This window comes from Babylonia areolata, chromosome 19 (genome assembly GCF_041734735.1).
Source record: "Babylonia areolata isolate BAREFJ2019XMU chromosome 19, ASM4173473v1, whole genome shotgun sequence".
In the NCBI taxonomy this organism is placed as follows: Eukaryota; Metazoa; Mollusca; class Gastropoda; order Neogastropoda; family Buccinidae; genus Babylonia; species Babylonia areolata.
In genome coordinates, this window is record NC_134894.1 from 56,995,214 (window position 1) to 57,015,223 (window position 20,010).

Consider the following 20,010-nt stretch of genomic DNA (forward strand, 5'->3'; position numbering starts at 1 on the left):
CAAAGGGCAGGGGGCAGGGGGAACTCTTATCCTTGGCTGGAAGTCCTCCTAGGAGACAGAACTCCGAAGAAAAAACCTGCACCTGCCGAGGCTGTCCTACACGTGGCAGTATCTGCACCTGTGGGACTGTGAGCGTTGGTTGGTGAGAGAGTGGGGAAGGGACTGCACAACTCCTCTTCACTAAAAAAAAAGTCACCTGTGCTGATCAGGCAACCAGGCTGTCGCCAAGGCCAGCTCCACCTTTGGCAGACTCAACAACAGGCTGTGGAACAACAAAGGCATCAGGCTCAGCGCCAAAATCAAAACCTACAGAGCTGTCGTGCTGACCACCTTGTTGTACTGCTGTGAAACATGGACGATGAATCACCGTCACATTCAACAACTTGAGCAGTTTCACCAGAGATGCCTGTGAAAGATCCTCAGCATAAAGTGGCAAGACAGGGTCTCCAATCTCCAGGTCCTAGAGAGGAGCGGCCTGCCCAGCATCGAAAGCCTGCTGATCCAGTGCCAGCTATGCTGGACAGGACATGTTGTCCACATGACAGACAGCAGGATCCCGAAGATGCTCTTGTATGGCTAGCTGAAGGAAGGCCACCGCGAACTTGGAAGACCCTGCAAGCGCCTCAAGGACACCTTGAAGACAAACCTCAAAGCCTGTGACATAGACATCGCTTCGTGGGAAACTGATGCCCTTGACTGCTCTTGCTGGAGGATGCTGTGCTCTAGTGGCATAAAGACGTTTGAAAACAAGAGAACGCTGGCCATTAAGGAGAAGCGTGAGCGAAGGAAGCAGGGCTCAACTTCTGGAGACGTTTTTCCTTGCAACACCTGTGGGAAGTGCTGCGTATTCAGAATCGGCCTCTGCTCCCATATGAGGACACACACCGACAGATAAGCCTGCCTGCCTACTCATCCGTCGGTCTGATGGGAGACTCCATCATCATTATGCTTTGTTCATTTGATGATGTGTGCATGGTGTTAGTTAGCACGCTGATGATGTACAAATGTTATGTTTAACAAGTTTTGGGATAGATTGCTTCATGCTCATGTCAGCAGTTGTGCAAAGATCTTGTTTACTTAGAAAATTCTGAGTTGGATTAACTTTGGGACTTACAAGTTTTGTGTTCCACCATAATTGTGATGGTATACTAGCTGCCACGGCAAAGTGGTCAGCGTTACTGACTGATGACTTACCGACACCACAGGTTTCTGTATCTCTCAAGCCTGGTTGATACCAGGAATATTACGTACTGTTCTGTGTTGTGCTGTTTTGTGCTCTGTTGTATAGTATTGTATTGTACTGTATTGTATTGTACTGCACATGTATTGTACATGTATTGTATTGTACTGTGACATTTTGTATTTATTTGTATTTGTATTTCTTTTTAACACAACAGATTTCTCTGTGTGAAATTCGGGCCGCTCTCCCCAGGAAGAGTGCGTTGCTACACTACAGCGCCACCTTTTTTTTTTTCCCTGCGTGCAGTTTGATTTGTTTTTCCTATCGAAGTGGATTTTTCTACAGAATTTTGCCAGGAACAACCCTTTTGTTGCCGTGGGTTCTTTTACGTGTGCTAAGTGCATGTTGCACACGGGACCTTGGTTTATCGCCTCATCCGAATGACTAGCGTCCAGACCACCACTCAATGTGTAGTGGAGGGGGAGAAAATATCGGCGGCCGAGCCGTGATTCGAACCAGCGTGCTCACGGTGCTTCACATTATGGCTCAGATATGTTCTGCTCTAATATCTTATACTCTGCTGACCAGTAGATTGTGGAATTTATTTGTGTGTCAAAACCAGGTTGATGTTTTTTTTTAATGTTAAATCTATATTATATCAGTTGTTTTCCTCGTCTTTTACATAGCTCTTTCTTATTTATTAACAGCATTACATCTACTGTAAGAATGGTGATGTAACATTCTTTATGGTTCTTCTGGGTTGTTTTTTTTAACATGAGAATAATCATGTGCAATAGTATACTTACTGCTGGGTTATGAACTGATCAGTGATTTAAGAGGAAAAAAAAGGAAAGCGAGAAAACAGTGGTAAAGTGCCTGGCAATTACTTGAAAGGTGGTTTGTTTGTTGTTGCTTTGCTTTGTTTTGTACACTGCAACACGTGTGTACATGCTGCATATTGTGAGGGTATATTTGTCCAAGTTATTATGTGTGCATTTCGCTTGTGCCTGCTCCCTCACTCTCATTTTCTCCTCTTTAAAAAAAAAAAAAAGAGATGAAAGTGATCTTCCAAAAATGTACAGGAATTTTATTTTAAGGTCTTATCAATATATATTCATCAAATCTGTACATTCATAGATACAAGCCTTATGTCTATTACTGAATCAAATTTTATTAATATCCTGTTTGTAGCAATAATGCCAAAATAGTTATTCCAGGAAGAAAAAAACCCCAAGATCTTTAGTTAAAGTCACTTCGCTGCTTTTGATTTGAAAACTTTTCCTGTTGTATCATTGAGAAATAGTAGAACAGTGAATGGAATAAAGGCACATATTTTATTAATGAAAAGGAAATAGATATATTAATTTGTGATATACCATTGGAATCCCGTGTTTTAAAAGACTACCAGTGTTCGGTAAAACTACATAAAAAATGGGTCCACATATTTTGTCATTGGGAAAAACGTTTTTAACACACCATGATAATTTATCCTTACTATGACCATGACTTTTAACAATTTATATTTGTTTCAGCTTTGTGTGTTCAACAACATGACCTTGACCTAGGTTAAGGTGGGAACAGTTAAAACCAACCAGTCAATTTCAACAGAGATCCACTTTATTTGAGTAGTAACAAAGTCATTTAAGACAGAAGCACAAGAAATGACTATTCTCTTGAACAGACATTTGACCCCCTCCATTCATTTCTAATCAAGATTACTCAGCAGGCTCAAGGTCTGAGTTATGATAAATGCAAGTTTTGAGTTTGCTTGCTTGTTGGCTTTTTTTTTTTTTTTTTTTAAATTTATTTATTTTTTATCATCTTTCATCCAAGTTGATGAGAATGTGCTGAATTTGTATATCATTTACATAGAAATCCAGTATATTTTTATCAGCTTTACTACAGGCATCCAGCTTGGTCATACAGTTTTAGATAAACAAGCACAAAGTCTAAAATCACCTTTTACATGAGTCACACAGACACATTAGATTGATCATTTCCAGCAGATGTTCAGATTTTATGTTCACTAGTCCATGTCATGCAGATATTTGTCCATCAGAGTTCTAATTCTTCTATGAATCACTTTTCAAACATTCACATATTCACACAGGCAACCCTGCTCCTGTGAACACTCAAAGAAAAACGTCGAAAATTGTGTATGCTTGTGGTATGCTCTGCCAATATCTTATGACAGTGTCTGGTTTGCCATGGTCTCTGCTGATACGATTGTGTTTTGGGTGTCTTTGGCAAACTGTTTCGGTCTCCAGTTGTCTCCAGTGTGTCTCCCTTCACGGAGATGTTTCTACTGTTGCCTTTTCATTGATATTGTGGTGTGAGATTTTCCTGTGCTGGTTACCGAGTCATTTAATCTGAGGCCTTTTGCCTGTGCTTGTATTGTCTTGCTAGATGTGTTAATGTCATTCACTATGAAAGCTTATTTTAGACATTTGTTTTATCTGAAATAAAAAATGCCCTGCACAGAATTATTAAGTTCATTCTAGACATTAGTTTTGCCCGAAATCACAGCGTCCTGCTTGACGATCATTGCCATCCACAATATTACAATTGTTGGTGTGTGAATCTTGTCAGAAAATGATATAAAGATTCTTTTTCCTGTTCTTATGCTCTGTGGCTCATTGTAGACTAGTTATGATGTGTCAGTAGACTTTGATTGTCAAATGTAAGAATACGAAAAAGAACCCCACCCCCCCACCCCGCCCCCCTAAAAGCCTTGATAACAACATCGCATGAAATTCACTTGTTAGGACTCTTTCTGTGGGAGGGTTATTGTGGCATGTGAACCCAGCATATTCTGCCCCATCTTGCTGAGAAACACATCAGTGGAAAAGATAACCCTCCCATGTCCATTGATCTCAAAATAGTGAGAGAACATATCCCAGCAATCCCATCAAGCCATTTTCTCTGACAAACAACAACAACGATTAACAAAGAGGCAAATCAAGTTCTAGCAACAAGGCTATTTGTCAACAATTAACATAGTAACAAAGATGTCAAGAAAGAACAGCCATACTTTCAAAGGGGACACAGCAAAGATCAATATACAGTGCTCCTCCTTCCCACAAACAGTTGCATGGAACCATTTGGAGGAGACAGCTGTCAAAGCAACACTAAGAGACAGCTTCTACGCTGCCATGAATGGTAGCACTTTATTTTTGATTAGGGACATTTTCGTCCAAGTCTGTTACTAAGAAAGTCATGCCAAAATTGGTTTCTGCTGACTACACACACACACACACACACACACACACACACACACACACACATATATATATATATATATATATATATATATATATATACGTACACGCACACATACAGATCCTCAGGAATGTTGGATGTTGAATATCACGTACTTATACAACTATGTTTCCATATCAGTGGCCTTACTACACACATCTTTATTATGTTGCTTGTTGATGCTGTTTTTGCTGTTTATCGTCCCCTGCTGTTACCTAGTGTATGCCTTCTTATCTGAGATACAAAAAATATAAAAAAGAAAAGTTCTGCTGGAATTTTGAAGGGCAAAAGCATGTCTTTTTTTTTTCATTAAGCAGTTTGCTGCCTGTAGTTTTTGTTGTTGTTTTTTTTTTTTTGCTTTGTTGCTGCAGTATGCAATAAAGCAAAATGTCCTGTCGTTTTGGTAATGTGCATGTGTGTACATACACTGATACACACACACACACACACACACACACACACACACACATACAGACACACACACACACACACACACACACACACACACCACAACACACCACACCACAGCACAACACACACACACCACCTGTACCTGGCAGATGTACATGTTTGCAAACGTGGGTTCATTCTGATTCATTGAAAAAGTGCATGCATGTTCATGTGCAGTCATGTCAACATTTTCCAACAGATGCAAACTGAATATGACATTTGTTATATTGCATGTGGAGAATCCCTGTTGCAGGTGTAAAAAGTAAAGATAGGCTGCTATTTATTGTATTGATGGTGGTTGTGTTTCGACTACAGCTGTGGTCTTTATTTTTCATTGTAAATGATGATAAGTGTTACGTGTAAGTAAAAAGCTGAAATGTGTAGAGATGTACATTCCGTTGCTGGGATGAATACAGATTGAAAAGAACGTGGAAAAGCAAAAGGCGTGTGTGCTTCATTAACATTCTCTGTCTTTCTGCATGTCTCTGTCTTTCTCTGTCTGTCTATCTGTCTCTCATTCACACACATTCTCTCTCTCTGTGTCAATCTCTAGTTGACTCACTTGTGTAAATAAAGTGAGTCTATGTTTTAACCCGGTGTTCAGTTGTCTGTGTGTGTGTCTGTGTGTCCGTGGTAAACTTTTAACATTGACATTTTCTCTGCACATACTTTGTCAGTTGACACCAAATTAGGCATAAAAATAGGAAAAATTCAGTTCTTTCCAGTCATCTTGTTTAAAACAATATTGCACCTCTGGGATGGGCACAAAAAAAAAAAATGAAGCCTAATTATATGCAAACTGCATTTACTGTTATATTTATATTTTTTTTATTCTCTAAACTTAGCACTTTGATCTGATATTCTGACCCAACAACAAGAGCAGTCATTATTATCATTTTTTGTTCAAACAGGAACTTCTTTTGCTAAGCATGGAAGTTTTATTTATTTTGCAAACGTTTTGGTGCAGTAGGTAAAAAAGTTTATAGTCTGAGTCTAAAAGGGAAGTCTTTTTAAGGAGTACCAGCTTGAGCCCCCGTTTATGAAAATTCTGTAATGGCTTCATGGTGTTCGCACAAGCGGAGTCCCATAGTATTAATGCATAATCTCTTGTAGACTGGATATGTGCTTGAAAAAATAATTTCCATGAATGAAGGTCAAGGAAATGTTTGACTTTGGATAGTTGATGGGGTTTCTGGGCTGTCGTTTTGCAAAGTGACTTTATGTGAGGATTCCAAGTGAGATTGTTGTCAATTATGATCCCCAGAACATTATGATCACTGATCTGTTCAATAGGTTCACATTTAATTTGGATGGAAGGAAAATTATATATAGTGTTTTGCCTCTTTTGTCTGGTTGTGATTAACATGCATTTTGTTTTTTGTGGGTGAAGAGACATGTGGTTTAGTTCGGTCCATCTAACGAGTTCATCAGTACTTTCTTTTGCAAGAGCGACAATGTCAGTATGAGAAGTGTGGATTGTTGTATCATCTGCAAAAAGTTCACAGATGGATTTCATATGGAGCGGTAGGTCGTTTATATATATTGAGAATAGTAAAGGGCCTAGAATAGACCCCTGAGGAATGCCATAATCAAGTGTTGTTGGTGCGGAGATTGATGTACTCATTGTCACGCATTGTTGTGTGTCTGTCATATAGGATTTAAGCAAACTAAGACAACTGGCTGACAGAACCTATAGTTCAAGGTTTCTAAGTAAGAGGTTGTGGTCGGTCACATCAAATGCTTTTTTTTTTTTAATCAACAAATAAAACATCACAATATGTATTGTTATTGACATTGGTAAACCAGTCATCTACAATGTTGACCAATGCTGTGTGTGGCATGAATGTTTTCATCTGAAACCAGATTGAGCTGGATGTAAAAGCTCACTGACATCAAAGTGATGTGAAATATGCTTGTTTATGTGCTTTTCTAGTGGTTTTGAAAGAATAAAAATAATGGAAACTGGCTTGCAGTTTGAAGGATCGGTGGTGTCCCCAGATTTGTAAATAGGAATAACTTTCGATTTCTAAAATGCGTTCGGAAAGTAGTTTTTGTCAATACACAGATTTAAAATGTACATTGATGTGTCCGTGATAACTGGAGCGGCTAGTTTAAGAATTCTGTTGCCCATGCCATCCTGTTCGCAGGTTCCTGTCTGTTTTAGTTAGATAAGGTAGTTATAGACTTCAGATACTGTTATGGGTGGAATATTTAATTTGATTGAAGTGTTTTTATTACGACAACACAATTCAAATTTTTCAAGGTCATTCAGTTTTGTGTAATCTGTGGTAATAATTTTCTTGACTATTTTGGAAAAGTGTGTATTTATTTGATTCACAAAAACCTCTTTGATCACGGTTGATTTTGACGAAGATTACTTGTTGGTGAGTTGGTTTATATTTTGCCACACTGATTTGGGGTTTTCTTTCGAGGATAATAATTTTCGGTAATATTTAGTCCTCTTTTCTTTGCGCTTTTGCGAGTTATTGCATTTCTTCATTTGTTCGATTCTTCGTGGTAGCCCTGCTCTTTAAGATAGTCTCTAATGTAGCCTGCCTCTTTCAACTCGTTGGAACACCAGGCTGGTTTAGGAGTGTGTTTAACTCTTATAGTTTTCAGTGGGACGTGTTTATTAAATATTTCTGTAAATATTTCGATCCAGTGTTCTATTGCTAGATCTGGGTCTGTTATATCATATACTCATGAAAGTTTGGAGCTATACTCACATCATTTATAAAGAGCTGCTCATTAAATTTAGAGTGGCAACGATATACTATTGTCTTATGGCCAGATTTTGGAATTTTTACTCCTTTTTTTCCCCCCATGTGACACTGACAAACTGGATAGTGATTACTACAGTTGAGTCCGGAACGGAAACGGAACGCAAGCTTTTCATATATTGTTCTTAGAGAGACTCGGGGAGAGAGAGAGAGAGAGAGAGAGAGACTGTAATGAAAATGATGACGTTCTTCCCGTCATTGCCGAGATAAAAACGGCAACTGCAACATTGTATCCAGTTAAATGGCGAGCACCGACCAAATCAGATCGAGCCATTACTGTTGTGTGCATGTGTGTTATATAAAGTGTAGAAAAGGAACAGACTCACTTCATACGACACACACTCACTGAAATGCAAACAACAGGCCATTGCTATCACTGATTGATTACTTCCCGTGAAAGCCACGTGTGCCCACGGAACGTGGCAGCTGTGCATGTGATGTCCTCAAGTTATCATGATTACTTCCCGTGAAAGTCACGTGTGCCCACGGAACGTGACAGCTGTGCATGTGATGTCCTCAAGATAAATAGCTCGAGAAGAGGGTCCGTTTGGCACTGGAAGCTGAAATGAAATTGAAATGAAATTTATGGTGCTTAGAGCCTCGCCGACCACTAAGGCCATCTCAAGGCTATCGCCACGTTAATACCTACTACAAAGGTAAAAAGAAAATAAAAAAACAAGTCACCACTTTAAGCTTTCCACTCAAAGTTTAAAAAACCTCCCATAGTTTAAAACCTTCAAATCTGATTAAAAATGTTCACTTCTTTCAAGAAGTCCATCAGCGCCCACGGAGGGACATCACGAAACAAGGTCTTCAAAGAAACCGCCGTGTAATGTCTGTGTCTAACGTCATGCAGATCCGAACAGTCAAGGAGCACGTGTTTCACGGTGAGAGGCTGATCACAGGGAATACATCGAGGGGCCTCTTCCCCCTTCAACAAGTAAGAATGAGCTGGGGGGTTTTAAAAGTGTGCCCCGCATGCAGTCTGCACAACACAGACTCCTCCTTTCTGTTCTTCACCCCTGATGAGAGGGTCTCTTTTAGGTCTGGACGGATCTGGAGCAGCTTGTTGTCCGTCTGGGTGTTCCACTCCTCTTGCCAAAGATCCTTAACATAAGTGTTCACCTTCTGCTTCACGTCTGTGTATGGTACGAAGGATCTCGATAATTCTTTCTTTACAACGTTCTTGGCCAGCTGGTCTGCCATTTCGTTACCACGAATGCCAACATGTCCAGGAACCCAGGCCAACACAACGTCGTATCCATTCTTCGTTACGAGAGTTACGTTACTGGAAGCTAATGATTGATTTGCTTGCATCAGAATAAAAGAAATATTTCGAATTTCCTTATATGTGTATTGTTAAGATATATTATAAACGAGACAATATGAAAACAAAAATTATAAGATAAAACACATTAAAAAAAAAAACCTTGAGAAGAAAATGACAATCAACAAAAGAGCGATTCAATCAACAGTCATTCTTAAATGACCAGAAATATCCGTGCAACCTAAACCACTGACAATCCTCTGGTTAAAACAGATAAACAGACCCGAAAACAAAAATTCTTAACCCAATTTAACCGGTCATCAGCAAGAATTACTTTCAGCCCTGACTCAATGAACTGGGTCGACAATAATTTGACATGTCATATACATGCATCAGATGTATGTCATGCATGATTTTTACTACACCCACGCGAATACAAAAGCACGCACACACACACACACACACACACACACACACACACACACACACACACAATCTATATGTTGCTTTTTTGTTCAATTTCAGTAGCTGAACCATTCTTTTCTGATCTACTTGGCTATATCTCCGACCATCATTTCATTTTAGTAAAAAATAAAAAGTAGTAGTGGCAAAAGCATCGATTCGCACTTGGAATTTCGTTGTTGGTTGTTGTTTTGTATCTTTAAACATTTGTATTGGAATAAATTATACGTTTAATATTGTTTCTTGTATATGTCACATATGTGCGGCTTCATTTCAAACTGATGTCATCTGAAGTTCTCAATACAGCAGATGTTTTCCAACACAGTGAAAACACACACACGCAAACACACACACACACACACACACACACACACCGTGTCAAAACATGCACATCATAAATCATGGACACATGAATCGACATTAACAACGCGTTGGAGAGAGAGACAGACAGACAGACAGACAGACAGAGAGAGAGAGAGAGACGAATTTGTCGTCAGTTTATTTTCATACATTAATTTTCTCGAATACTGAAAGCCGATAGGCAATATCTATGCGCAGCTGGTTAACTTGTATAACAAACAACTCCCAAGTCCACTCGATCGTTCCTGACATTTAAAAATATATATGCCTTGGATCTAACTGTGTAATGATAGTAAGAATTCGTCTTTTATTATGAAAATAATCTTGAACATTGAACACTGACACACAGCTGACACCGGGTTCACTGTTATCAGTTACAGGCACAGAACGGTTTATGCTCGCTGTGACCTTGACTTCGGCCGAACGGTACTTTTTTTTTTCTACTTCTTTTTTTCATTTTCAATGTAGGTTAATCTCAGAACTTTGAGAAATCTAAGCAATGTATCATGTAGTATATTCAAGTTTTATTGGAATCGGTGAGTTGTCAATAAGAGATTAAAACAACGATATCACCGCAAAAACCATTTCCTTAACAGTGTGACCTTGAACCAATGTCAAATTAAACTTCTTCTTCCTTGGCTTGGACTGTGTTCTGATGAACGTGTGTTGTCCAACGGTCAGTGGAATCTGTTGATTCGGAGCTAACTGGGTGGTTAAGTGGGTGGCCCGTTGCTCAGACTTGTTCAGTTAAAAGATTAACTCTCTCCATACGAACGGCGAAAGAGACGACGTTAACAGCGTTTCAGCCCAATTACCATCATCAAAATATTGCAAGCAGAAGGCTCTTATACTGAAGAGGTGAATGTTGACAAAGAATACCACAATTCTGACGACGGAAGCTAAAGGTTGGGTCATTGAGACACCCACTGGACATCCGAGGGGTCTGTGTAGAGGAGAAGAAAGGACTGGCCGTACTCAGTGAGTTAAAACTATGTACGCATGCTGCTGCTGGTTTCCGGAGCTAACTGGGTGGCTAAGTGGGTGGCCCGTAGCTCAGACTTGTTTTAATAAGATTAAAACTATGCACACATGCTGCTGCTGGTTAGTCGTTCTTTTGCTGAGCCAGAATGCTGACCTAGACTGGCCTTGAAGAGCTCCAAAGAAGGAATATCCGTGAGGCTGGGTGGCAGGTTGTTCCACTGGCGCAGGGTTCTAGTTAAGAAGCTATTGCAGAGGTCTGGGTGGGTGGCACGTTCCTGGAACAGTCCTTGGGCTCCCTTTGTCCAGCTATATCCCCTTTGGGGGAACTCTTCAATGTCAGTCGACCATGCTGTTATTGATCTTGAAAAGCATGGTGAAACGGTTGCGTTGTCTTCTTTCTGTGAGAGGCTGCCACTGCTCCAGCGTAGTGAGCATACTGGTCACACAGCCTGGTGTCTGATCGCTGTAGTTATTGAAGACGTAAGTCGGGCTGCCTTACGTTGTACTTTCTCCAGCGCCGTGACGTCTTTCTGACAGGTCGGGTCCCAGACTGTGGATGCGTACTCCAAGACAGGTCTGACCATGGTGTTGTACGTTGTTGACTTGACGCTGTACGGATGGAGCATTAGCGGAAGTTCCACCTCCGGCAGAAAACCCACCGGCAGCTCTGTTGCCCTTCTTGACTGTGTTGGCAATATGTTTTCCCCGGGACATGTCCTCTGTGATGGTAACGGCGAGGTATTTGCTGGATGCTGTTGTTTCCAGTACCTGCTTACTATGGAGGCTGTACGTGCAGTAGATGGTATTACAGCATTCTTCTTGCGGGTTTGGGGAGATGCGGATGGCATGCATTTACTAGAAGGGTTGAAGCTCAGTAATTTTGCCAGGTTGATTCGCAATGTTCCAGAGTCGACAGGTCGTGTTGTAGTTGGAGGCTATCTTGAGGGGAGGCGATTCATTTTAGGAGAAGACAGTCGTCGGCAAACAGTTTGGTAGTACTGAACTTGACAGACAGCGCCGGGGAGGTAGTTTATGAAGGTGAGGAAGAGAAGAGGACCCAGGACTGAGCCCTGTGGGACTCCTATGATGACGTCGACTGGCGTTGATATATTGCCCTCCAGAATCATCTGTTGCTGGCGCTAAGAAATGCGGAGACCCACCGCGAATGGTGTTTTTGCACACTCCATAGTAGTCCAGTTTTGTAAGCAGGGCATACGTGACCTTGTCGAACGTTTTCGAGAAATCAAGCAGAACGGCATCGACTGACTGACCTGGACGCCTCACCAGTTGGGCGAGCTGTTGGGCAATCTCGTGGACTGTCACAATAAGCTGAGATTCACAGGTGCGGTGCTTTTTGAACTAGCCGTGCTGAGTGTCTGTCAAGATGCTGTCAGTTGATCAAAGCGTCACATGATGGAACCGTGTGAACGACAATGATGTTCCAGGATCTTGCAGACGATGGAGGTCAAGGCCATAGGTCAGTAATTCAGTGCTGGGGACTGATGTGCTGTTCATTCTCCCTTTTTCAGTGAAAATTGGTACACAGTACGACTGACTCCAGACTTGGCGCCACTGAGTCAGATGGGACTTGTCCTGAATTTAAAGATAGCTGACTATAGTTCGACTGAGGTACACTGAGCTCACTTCGAACTTGATGCAGGACTGATCGTAGCCAGACCTCAATAGAATTTGAGGTTGTTGAGAAGGTTTGTTTGCCGGTGCGCGTGTAGATGTACTTGTGTGTGTGTGTGTGTGTGTGTGTGTGTGTGTGTGTGTGTGTGTGTGTCCGACGGTCAGTGCGCGTATCCTGATGCCAGGTCAAATGTATGTGTGTCAGCCGGTCAGGTATATGATTATGTGTGTAGGTGTGTGTTCGCTGACGCTGACTGAACTATTCAGGTTTAATTGTCACAGTGTCCTATAATATCAGTCGGAATGCTCAGTCGTCGTCCATAAGTCACTCAAGTTGTGCTCGGTCCTTTTCAAGTTGACGCAATCGGTCGATCTCGACCGAGGGCTACTGATCGGTTCCCGTGCCACTGAGTCACGTGCTCAGTCAGTCAAGCTAGTTGAGTCAGCTATTATATCTGCTCAATTGCAAGTCATCGTTCCCGTACCACGAACCTCTAATAGGTCCGTGTTCCCCGGTACCACACACAATCCTGAACTTTTCAAATTCATGTACTCCTTTTCTTTCTTTCTTTCTTTCTTTCTTCACTTCTTTCTTCCGGCTTTATCTATCTATTTATTTCATTTTTTTATTTTTATTTTTTTTATTCTTATTTTATTTTATTTTTATTTTCACGGAGGGTTCCTTGGCACAGAGCTTTATTGGGTCTCAGTCTTTAACTGATGCCCCGTTGGTAAGCCAACAGCTCCACTGACTGAGCGGACAACTGCCGTCACCGTCTGCACATAATGTGTACTAGTTTTTTTTCTTGGGACTGCCTCTCTCTTTTGCCGTCTTTATCACACCATCAAACTGCCCTATACGAAAATAGTGGTCGATCCAGCGACATTAATATATATATATATATATATATATATATATATATATATATATATATATATATATATATATATGTATATCTCAGTTAATAGACCTCGCTCACTCTCCGCTCCGGCCAAACAGAGCACACACACACACACACACACACACACACACACACACACACATGTGCGCGCGCGCCGGCGCACGCGCGCCGGGCACACTGGCACACCGCACCGCACATTGGCACTGACGACCGGTGACACTGGGCACACACTGACGGACACACATACTGGCACACACACACGCACACACGCGGGCGCACGCATACGGCTTCTCGATAACAGTTTTCCTGTCGAGTCTTCAAATACTTAACTGAGAAAATGATTGTGGGTACTAGTATGATTAGAGGTTAGTAGTTCCCAGTTCCCGCCGCTCCTGAGTAAAAGCCGGCTTTGGAGCAAACAAGTAAATGTAGCTTTATTCAGTTCATAATAAAATCAACAAATAAACAACAATGAATAAAGATAAGTCATGTAAATCCATAGAAAGTATGCCAAACGGTACTTTTTTTTAAAAGTTGATGTCACATAAATATCAACTTTAAAACACCGCCGGTCAGTTTCAGTTTCAGTTTCAGTAGCTCTAGGAGGCGTCACTGCATTCGGACAAATCCATATACGCTACACCACATCTGCCAAGCAGATGCCTGACCAGCAGCGTAACCCAACGCGCTTAGTCAGGCCTTGAGAAAAAAAGAAAAAAAGAAAAAAAAGATAAGCTTACATAAATAAATAAATAAATAAATAATAATTATGATATAAAAAAAGGTAGTAGAAAGAGAGAAGAGTAGAGAGAAGAGCACAGAGAGAAGAGCACAGAGAGACAGAGAGAGAAGGAAGACAGAAGAGCACCGGTCAGTCATGGTTAAACAGTTTTCAGGCTCTTGTTACTATATTGTTTTATGTCTCTTTTTTTTTTTTCTCATTGTAGTATGATGATATTTTATGCTTTAACTGAGATCATTGTATGGGCATGGCTCTTGTCATTGTTTGTGTGGTTTACTATAGGCTTTTTTTTTTTTTTTTTTTTTTTTTTTTTGGTTTGTTTGTTTTTGTCCACCCGTGATTTGATATCAGTTGCATGCACGGTGTACGACTGTGATAGGCCAGTGTATGTGTGATTTACTTTAAATCGACATTTAAGTATATTATGTTTTTGTACATATCTTTTGAATGGCTGTGATTTTCGTGTATTGTTTACATGTTCTACACCACAAATTGATAAATCTTTGATATGATAAAGTAATCTGTATTCAGAATAGTCTGATGCACATTATGAATATGGTGCATAACTGCGGCTGGGAAGGATACAATCTGTGTCGTTGGCATTTAGCTCCCTTGAAATGCACATGTTCTTATGATATTATCAAAGGACACGATAATCAATAGCTTTAAAGATTTAGCTGAACTCAACTAAACAAAGGCTGTTATATATTTTGCCCGTGTTCAATCTACTCTGCCTTGCCGCTGAAAGACGTTGTTTAGTGAAATATATATTTTTTGTTGTTATAAGCGACATGTTTACAGTCCTTTGCCGCCATCCGCCATTTGCCAGATTCTCTCTGCAGAGTCTGTCGGATTAATCGGATTTCACAGCTGTATCGATCATCAGATGATTGGTGTTCGGATCAATGCACTAACTATATCATAATGTATATCAAACAGGTATAGTATTCTGTGTGTTATTGACATTTTCTAGATATGATTGCTATCGGATCAAATGGTTTGCGCAGAGCAACTTCAATCGTCTGCAAAATGAAATTTACATTCGGTGACTTATTGACAAATTTTATTGTCTTCTTGTCAATTTTGGTATGGGTCAGTAGTTAGTCAAAGTGCATATTGTATTGGTTTGAGGGTGTATTGTCGCGGAGCTTTTTGAATCTGGTTGTGTTCGCTGGCTCAGGCAGAGGATGAGTTGTTTTCAGTCGGAGAACAGAGAACTGGGTAAGTCTTGACAGTGAGCAGTCTGCGCAGGACTTTCAAAGGCACGGGATCATTCAGGGTTATTATTCATTGCACAGACATGAGCTGCTAATATATGTACATGGGGAAGACTGTTTACAGTTAACTTCCTTTTGATTGTGCGTGTTCTGGTACAATCAGAAGTATCATAATTTTCACTCCTGCTAGTCCACTGGATTAATGATTCAAGCAACCAATGGATACATTGTATCTGTTTCAGTCTTCATATAATGAAGGCTTTTGTCTGGTGCATAGTGCTTATGATTAAAAGTATCAAAAGAAATTCTCCAGCTCAAGAGAAGTGGATGACTTGATGAAGGTATTTCCCTTTCTTGTCGTTATGAACTCCCAACCCATAATTGGAATACTATCAAATTTTAATAAGTGGAATTTGTACGCAAATTTAAATCCATTATTATACTATAGTTAATACTAAGTTTTTGTTTTACTCCAGTTTCTTCTTCCAGACATGTGGAAAGCAAGGATAACATGTACAAACTGTTCATCTTGTGATGGTGTGATATACACTGATACAGTGTTACACATGTGAATGTGTGTGTGTGTATACACTCCCCTCTCTGTTTCTCTCTGGTTTTTCTTTCTGTCTGTCTCTCCATGTCTCCCTGCATCTGTTGTGATTGCATGCATGCACATTTACTCTGGCAGAGGTCTCGGCCAAATGCCATTAACCCTTTCGCTGCCAGGAAAATAAGTTTTAAGTGAAATCTATTTGCCAGGGTTTTTTCACAAAAAACGGGCATGAATTAAAAAAAAAAAATTCTGTGCTCTTTGTTACTGGAGAAAGACCCATAAAAGTATATATTTTCTGAAAGGTAAATGAATAAAGAATACAAAACACATGATGTTTTCAAATTTTATATATTTTCAGTGACATGCTGTTGTTTTGAAATCAGTGTTTTGTTTTTTGTCACATTTTAAACTTGTTCATTACAAACATTAGTCAGGTAATTTGCACTGAAATATATTTTCTGGACAAATGGATATCTGTACACACAAAATTATACTAGAACAACCACAATAAAAAAATTTTTTAAAAAGAGACAGATACACAGTGCATTGTGACTTCTCCAAGTGATAATATGGATGTGACACCATGCCACCTCAGTCTCCAACCCCCTCCTCTTCATCCCTCTCATATGGTCATTTTATCCAGTTCTCATCAGACCCTGTTGGCTAAGTGCCAAGAAAATGACTCACACTGTGTCCTGCTAATAATTTGGTCATTTTCTGTGGACTGCTACAGCTGTACAGCTGGCATCACTTACTGATAGTCTATCTTGGCCACTCTCTTTATTGCTCCCTTTATTTTCTATCAAATCGTCCTATAAATGTTCATCACTGTCTTCTCTTTTGAATTTACGCTTTAATTCTTTCTGAGCATCAGCTAAAGGAAGCAATCTTGATTGGTTTAATTCGCCACGATCGCATGTCTTGAGCACGGCGTCAGTCCGACATTTTGTTGAGCAAGCGAGAAGAGTCAGGCAAACACTGCGACAGTAACCCATCCAAAACATTCAAATAAAGGACTGCCTCATGATGTAGATGGTGTTTCTAGCTATGAATAGAATCTAGAAAGATTCCCCAAGCTAAAGCTACCAGTACTTTTGTCAGTGAACTGAATGCAAACCTGGGAAAAGTCAGAATATTTCGATGATGAGTTATCTCGTCATTGTAGCAGTGAAGCGTACATGCTTGCGCTGACGAGTTATCTCGTCGTATAGGTAGCCAAGGGGTTACATATCTTCACATATACAGAGCCAGCACACTGCAGAAAATCAGCTTGTTTTTCTTTTGTTTATACTAAAGCAAATAAGGAGATTCATATTTTAAAAAAACAAACTGGATAAACCACATTCACGGCATACATCATGTTACTTGTGTGCTTGTCCTCATTTTTGACTCGCTTGTGTAAACAAGTGACTTTGACTTGAGGCTGTGAACAAAGTGAGTCAGTGCAATTACTGTTTTTAAGTGGGGAAGGTGGCAGAATGGTTAAGATGCTTAACACTTAACTGCCAATAGTGTCTGTGACTGTGTGAGGGTCTTAACCCTTATGCCATTTCTGTCAGTCAGCCTGTCCAGAGTGAAGCTTGGTCAGCTTTGCCAGAGCAGACTAAAAAGTGCCTGTGCAAGAGATTGACTGAGACACATGGGGGGTTGCTGTACCCAAACTACAGTATCTTTGGAACCATTCAGTCAATGTCGCTGATGTTTTTCTTTATATGATTGCAAAGAGATCGTTGCATATTGTAGATAACTTATGTGAAAATCAGTTATTTTCCTCACACGATGCATCCCACTTGAAGTAGTAACATGCTGCCTTTTCTGTGCAAGGCTTTCTTCCTCTTCGTCAGTGTTGGTTTTGTCATTTGGGTTGAATGGCAAATCAACACTGCCATCAAATTCTTCCCCTGAGTCAGTTTCAGCAACAAATTGAGAGTTTGGACTATAATCCATAATAATATTTACAGCATCAGCTAAAGTATACTGACGTGAAGCACGAATTCCATTAGAAGAAATGGGTTGAGCATCCATAGTGAGTGTCAAGGGAACCCAGTTCAGCTTTCTTCATTTGCCCTCAAAACAGGCGGTGAAAATGACACGTTCGGTTCTAAAGCAAAGGAAATGCAATATCAAGGGTGTAGGTGAAGGACTGACCCTTCACCTTATGTAACATTTTAACTTTTTGTGATTCAGGGTAGAGAAGAGTGTCGTAGGAAGTCACTCTAATAGTTTTGTCGGCAGGCATCGCCTTCAGTGGTGAACCACTGCAGTCGAAGGGCGTCATCATCAGTGGTGAACCCCTACTGTTGAATCATGTCGCCTCAAGTGGTATAAGGGTTTAATCAAATCCTGGCCTTGTCTTTCTCTCACAGTTGGCTGGATAATCAAACTGAGCATCTAGTCGTTCGGATGAGATGATAATCAAAGGTACCATGTGCAGCACAGATTTGGCACAGTGAAAAAGATCCATTGGCAGCAGAGTGTTGTCCTCTGGCTGGCAAAATTCTGAAGAAGAAATCCACTCTGATAGATCTATACACAATATGCACAGGTCTGACCAAGAATGTTGGATTTTTTTAATTTTTAATTTTTATTTATTTATTTTTTTTTTAAAGCTAAAGTTAACATTGCAAGTGAAATTGATTTCTTTTGTTTTCAGGTCATTATACAAGGTTTCCGCAGTTACCGTGACCAGACAGTTGTGGAACCTTTCAGCTCTAAACACAATGTTATTGGTAATATTTGTTCAGTTTCGTTTGATTTACTTTTCCAGGTTTATACACAGGGAAAAGGTCACAATAGAATTGTGAACTCTGATCATATTAACCGTGATGTATGCCTTTATCTTGTGTCAGTATATCGGTGGACATTGATTTCTCATAAGTCACATGGGTCGATTTGGAACAATGCACCTGGAACGAGGAGTAGCTTATTTTAATGATCTCTCATGATAATTGTTGATTATTCTGACATCTGTGGTAGTAAAAGTCCACATAGGATTTATCGTAATGCGTGCCTTTGTCACATAACAGTATGTTTAATTTCATGGACAATGATTTCTTGTAAACCACATGGATTGATTGGAGACAATGCCTCTGGAACCAGGAACAGCTTATTTCAATTATCTCTCTTGAAATTGTCATGAAAAGGTTTGGAATTAGTTTTGTCTAAACATATTGGACCTCTGGCAGTTATTTTTTTTTTATTGACAGCACCAAGTTCAGTGCATTTCAAAACTGTTCATTGATATGTTTATTGTCGTTGAAGTGAATGCAGATAATATAAGTAAATGCTAATGCAATTCTGGATACAGATCTTTGAAGATTGGAGTGAATATAAGTGGTTTTTGTTTTTTCATAATCAGGAATTCACGCAGAACCTATTGAAAAGTGCAGCTGGTTCTTGAAATAAGAGAGATCTTCAAGTTCAGCTGCTCAAGACACCTTTTATTTTAGTTATACAAGAGAAGGAACTAGTAAGTAAAAGATACCACATACCACTTTACACCAGTAACATGTAAATTTATGAGTGTGAGGACTCATTACTCCTCTCTGTTAGTTATGAATACCACACACCACTGTTACAAATAGTTCAGATATTCATCAATGATGATCACTTATTGTATGCTTTCTTTTTCTTTCAGTTGGACGAAATGGGTCAGGAAAAAGCAATTTTTTCTACGGTGAGTTAAATTGATTTTTAATTGGTTAAACATTACAGTTATTTAATTGCATTTGAGAAAGAATGATAACAAGATTTGAACATACATTTAGTTTCTAGTCAGAAAGGTTTCTTTGAAAGTTTGAAAAGTTTGACAAGCTATGTATTATGAAGCACATTATTTTGGTTGGAGAGATTTGAAAACGCATTTAACTGTGATGTTAGAGTTCAAATTATATTCACCTTTCATTGCAGCTATCCAGTTTGTACTGTCTGACGAGTTTAGCCACATGCGACCAGAACAGCGCCAGGCGTTACTGCATGAAGGGACTGGGCCACGTGTCATCACAGCTTTTGTGGAGATTATTTTTGACAATTCAGATAACAGAATTCCTGTGAGTTCGCTTTTCTGTCTGTCTTCTTCCCTTGCATCATTAATATATATATTTTGAAATGTTTATTTGTCTTGTTATTAAAGAAGTGTAGAATGAATGTGGCAGATAAATAATAATTCACCACAGTGATGCCAGTCTTATTTTGTTAAAGTTATACTTTTAAGGACTACAGGGCGC

At 39.9% G+C, this 20,010-nt stretch overlaps 1 protein-coding gene across 1 annotated transcript in view; it reads left to right on the forward strand.

The window, feature by feature from the left end:
• The first annotated feature begins 14,828 nt into the window (after window positions 1-14,828).
• LOC143293877 (structural maintenance of chromosomes protein 3-like) overlaps window positions 14,829-20,010 on the forward strand; it is a 38,752-nt gene continuing 33,570 nt past the window's right edge. Inside the window, exons 1-4 of the mRNA XM_076605205.1 lie at window positions 14,829-14,953; window positions 18,438-18,513; window positions 19,422-19,460; window positions 19,694-19,833. Of these exons, the coding sequence (XP_076461320.1) occupies window positions 14,939-14,953; window positions 18,438-18,513; window positions 19,422-19,460; window positions 19,694-19,833 (270 nt within the window). The 5' untranslated portion in view covers window positions 14,829-14,938. The remainder of the gene's footprint in view (window positions 14,954-18,437; window positions 18,514-19,421; window positions 19,461-19,693; window positions 19,834-20,010) is intronic.